This window comes from Octodon degus, unplaced genomic scaffold (assembly GCF_000260255.1).
Source record: "Octodon degus isolate 3935 unplaced genomic scaffold, OctDeg1.0 scaffold00264, whole genome shotgun sequence".
Classification (NCBI taxonomy): domain Eukaryota; kingdom Metazoa; phylum Chordata; class Mammalia; order Rodentia; family Octodontidae; genus Octodon; species Octodon degus.
In genome coordinates this window covers 1,921,478-1,926,500 of record NW_004524840.1, presented here as the reverse complement: position 1 = coordinate 1,926,500, position 5,023 = coordinate 1,921,478, and the positions used below count along the sequence as shown (strand labels likewise).

The window sequence follows — 5,023 nt, the reverse complement described above, 5'->3', positions numbered from 1 at the left end:
CAATATTAATATAATTAGCAACAGGTGGGGGAGCGTGCATTAGAAATGACTTATTATCCAATAAATTTAATGTTTATTCTTTCAAAAGGGGAGCTGGCCAGGAAAGGCAAGAACTTTTGTATATTAGAATTTTTGTTTTTGAGAATCAATGTCTAAAAGGAAGGTAGAAATGTATACTTTCTATTCTAAAATGGCATAGTATGGAAGGTCAAAAGTTAGAGATGGTGTATATTTCTTTAGGAAGTTTAATAGGTGTCCATTCATAAAGCACAGCTTATTTTACTTTGGTGAATCAGAGTGTTGGTTTAAGTATTGCACAAGGGTACTTCATGGATGCATGCCACACTTTGGATGCTGCATGACAGAGATAATCATAAAACAAAGGAAATAAGCGCTCTGAAGCCTTCTGCGCTTGGAAATAAAGCACTTTAATTTCCAGGTAGTTAAAGGGGATTTCATTTCAATGACAATTGTGAATGCCACTTCACTTAGTTAAATCAAATAAAATGTCAGATTCAAAATAAGAATGAGTTGAAAGGAAATAGGAAGCCTTTTGTCTTCAAATAATCTAAGTATGTATTATCAATTTTCTTTCCTTTACCTTGGGTTGGAAAGTAAACTATACTTGAAACATAAAAAGAACATTGATGAATCTCATTTCCTAATAAACACTACTCAATGCAAATATTCTTCAGAAATAAATGTTTATTAGACTTGTATATCTTAGCATAAATAAGGTCAGTATATTATTTTCTAAGATAAATTAAAGTTGTATTTGCTTTGAAAATTACTGAGCTTTGGAAATGTGAGTCTTTGAAAGAAACCCCATGAGCAAATACTTGCCCTTGTTTCTTATTCAAATAGGTAGAATTACTATAAAAGTCTGAGACAAAATTCTTCCATGCATGGGATGGGAAACAAATAAATAAAATATAATATTTAATCGTGTTTTCTTTAAATAGCCATATAAGTCTAATATGTCAAGTTAGAATCATGTGAAAATTCACCCCAGAATGTTAAGTATCTATTAATAATTTAGAATCTTTCCTTCCAACAAAAAAATGCCATCAAGAAAATTTTTAAAAATTCTGTCAGTTAATACAAGGCATAAGTATGAGCTGAAAAATAAGCTTAAGAAAAATATGTGATGTCACTTCCCTTTAATGTCACACTAAGAAGGTAGCATGTGTTCATTCCTAGGTGAGCATGGCCTAGGGAGGCTCTTCCTTGAGGAATATCATTAAATTCTCATCCTAGCTGGAGGTAGGGATAAAGAATTTAACTGACAACTACTGGGACTATTGAATAGATTTAGTATTTATAGAAAGCACTTGAAATGTAGCTCTGAACAAAAGGACACATTATTCTGAATGATGACCACTGATTCTCCAGGTAACAATGGAAATAAAAATTCACATAAATTTTTTGTTGGGGTAAAGATTTCATGTACACATTGAAAATAAGGAGACGATATTGGGAACTGTGATAAACTAAGACACTGAAGGTCAAACCACAACAAATTCCAGGGAAGAAAAACTCTATGTGGCTTCCTGCTAAATTTACCAGAGTGATTAAAGTGCAATTAAGTATATAAACGTGATAAATTAAATAATATGCAGAAACATTCTCATGCAAATGGCAAGGGAGGAGAATGGAGCATCTGGAATGTGGACACACCCAGGGAGAAGAGTATATATATGCTGCAGCCCAGACCCTGACATTGAACCTTACAGAGTCTTCTCAGTTACACTCAGCTGAACTCACTCTTCCTCTCACCATGTCCTACGGCTGCTCCTCCGGAAACTTCTCCTCCCGCTCCTTTGGGGGCTACCTGCAATACCCAGGCGCCTCCTGCGGCTCTTCCTACCCCAGCAACCTGGTCTACACCAGTGATCTCCAGTCTCCCACCAACTGCCAGCTGGGCTCCTCTCTCTACAGCGGCTGTCAGGAGACCTTCAACGAGCCCGCCGGCTACGAGAGTTCCTGCGCAGTGTCCAGCCCCTGCCAGACGTCCTGCTACCGCCCCAGGCCGTCCACCTTCTGCAGTCCCTGCCAGACGACTTACTCTGGATCTCTGGGCTTTGGCTCCAGCAGCTGCCACTCCCTGGGCTATGGGTCGAGGGGCTGCTACTCCTCAGGCTGTGGCTCCAGTGGCTTCAGGCCCCTGGGTTATGGAGTCCGTGGATTCCCTTCCCTGGGCTATGGATCTGGGTTCTGCCGCCCATCCTTCTCCGTTATTAGGAGTTTCCAGTCTCCTTGTTACAGACCGACCTATGGATCAGGCTTCTGCAGGTCAACTTACTAAATTCCAGAATTTTTAAGCAACATACGTTAGTGTCTGCTTGGAGTGGCTATTGTAAGCAACCCTCTCTGCATTCTTCTTCTGGCATAAAGCACTAGCTGACAGAATTCTTTCAAATTAAGAGTCAAACGTGTGTAATTTTCAAGACAAGTGATTCATTAAGGCTTCAATGTTCTTATGAGATATATATTTGAGCTAATAAACTCATTCTTTCTTGCATCCAATATGCTGTAAATGTTTTTTTTTTATTATTTCCAAAGCTTGATTTGTGACTTACCTTTGGAACTTCAGGTTCTCTAAGTACCTTCCAGAGAAAATCCATTTCCCATGGAAATGGCAGCAATACAGGTGTGTGGGAACAGTGTGTGGGTAGCCCACCGCCTGACCAGGAGCAAAGGCACACCTGCCCCCACCATAGCTGCTGCGACCCACGCAGCACTACTGAGAGTGTTCTCATAGTGAGGCAAACATTCTCTTCATGATTTCAGTGAGAACATTTTATGCTGATAATCATATTTGGCTTAGAGATTACATTTTCAAAACAATATTGAGTTAGAGTTTTTTCAGAAATTTCAAATAGGTAATGAAATATTTATAAAATATTTTACATAAAATATTGAATAACTCTGGTTTATTGACATGAAAAAGAGACAACATAGTATGTTCAGTACCGCAGAGTACCATGTTTATATTTAGGTATATGAGGAAATGAGTTATTTTGTGTGTATGAAAAACACAAAAAAGACAGGAAGGTAGGGAGAAAGGAAGGCAAGAGGAGAGAAGGGTAAGAGAAGGAATGAAAGGGACAAAGACTGACTTAAAGATTAAAACCAATTAATAAATAATTTCAGGAAGCCATATTTGAGTTCGTAATAAGAAATTTATGGTGTCTTTCCGCATTCACAGGGAATTAGTGCTAAGACCTCCTCATAGCTATCAAATATCATGGAAGCTGATGTACCTCACATAAAATGAGGCAGTATTTCATACAACTTATACATATATCCTTATATGCTTTAAATTATCTCTAGGTTACTTACAATACTTAATGTATTGTAAGGAATTTTATTAAATTTCAGAGAATAATCATCAGTAAAGGTCTGTATGTATCCAGCGGAGATGTCATTTTTTTCAGTGATGTTTGGACAACGCTTTTAGTTGAATCTATAACATGGAATCACAGATGCGAAGAGCTGGCTGCATTTAGGATTACTGTGAGTTGAGTGGTTTTTTAGCTTGATTCTCTCAAAAATTAAATGAATATTTTAGTGACCTGGAAAAGATTGCATCATAGTCAATGCTCACTCTCTTATTTATTTATTTATACATACCAAGAATCAAACTCAGGACTTTGTGCTAGGCGGGCACTGACCCACTGACCTTATGCCCTGGCCCCGCATTCAGTGCTCTCCCTAGCTCTAATTGGAATCCATTGTTGGTGTGCAAGATTGGCCCCAAAATTAAATCATTTCAGAATGCCATTTGATCTGAGCAGTACATCTCCTATGCCCATTTCCATTTGAACAATGTTTAAGACATTAAATGTAGTATGAAAATTTAGACCATAACATATCTAGCAACAAGTTTCCACATGTGGGGGAGAATAATTATCAAAGACCATCATTTGCCCAGTCATACTCCATGATTGCTTATTGATTTGTCTTCCCTAATTTCTTTTAGTGAATAGCTATAAAGAAATTGTATCTGAGGAAAGCAGATATCCTTTCTCTTTTGCTAAGACAGTAACATGCTAACCACGCTGAGTGGAAACTGGGTTCTTGTGTGCAGTAACATCTTCAGAGATAAAGTGGAAAAATAGAAAAGGACAGAGACAGAAACTCCGTGGTGCTACAGAATCCTCTGTTTTCCATCGTCCCTTAAAGTGAGCTTTAGTTATCCATACATATGTCGAATATGCTAGCCAATAAACCCTTCCTTTGGTTGAAAATAATTAAAACAAATTAAACTTCTGTCACATCCAGCCAACGAGTTCTAGTTAATAAAAACATGTCATCATAGCACAGTTTCTCACAGACTGGGGTGCAAACAAGGCTATTAAAACATTCATGAGTAAGACCAAAGCCTTCTGTGCCACCAGCGGTGATGGTGGGAGTATTAATTTTTCTTTAAGTAATTTTGAATGAGTCAGCTGTGTATGAAATCAAAGTTAAAGGGATCACAGGAACAAGCAGTGAGAACATCCTAGAAACTATGATCTTCCAACATCAATCACGGTGGCAGCAGGCCTTACCAGAGTTGACGTACTCATGATCTAATCAGAGAGCACCATGGGCATAAAGGATAAATAAACTCTTGGGGCCTTAACCTGTTGTTCATTAAGAGTGGATCTGCATTTTAATCAAAGACAATCAAGGACTTAAAAGAGGTTTGTTCTACAACCTGTGACTCTTCACTTGAGGATACAGATGCCCAAAGGTAATTAAGAGCACAACAAAGCTAATTCTTCATTCGTATATCTAATTGTACATTAAAATTCCAGATATAGTTCTCTTTTATAGAGTCTACAAAGTTAGTCATTATCTCTAAATTTATCAAGTCCATTTCATCTTCCTTTCATATCAAGGACACAGAGCTAAAAATAAGGCAATTTTTCAATATTTGCCCAAACATCTGATTACTTTTGTAACTTTTATAAAGTTCCAGGAATAATGCTTCCAAGTCTACAGCCATTGTCTCAAACTCAATCAGCTGGATTGCAGG

At 37.7% G+C, this 5,023-nt stretch overlaps 1 protein-coding gene across 1 annotated transcript; it reads left to right on the top strand.

The window, feature by feature from the left end:
* The first annotated feature begins 1,741 nt into the window (after positions 1 to 1,741).
* LOC101577425 (keratin-associated protein 13-2) lies at positions 1,742 to 2,305 on the top strand. Its single transcript, XM_004646331.3, has one exon. The coding sequence runs from the start codon at positions 1,778 to 1,780 to the stop codon at positions 2,303 to 2,305; it is 528 nt and encodes a 175-aa protein (XP_004646388.1). The 5' UTR covers positions 1,742 to 1,777.
* Positions 2,306 to 5,023: the final 2,718 nt, after the last annotated feature.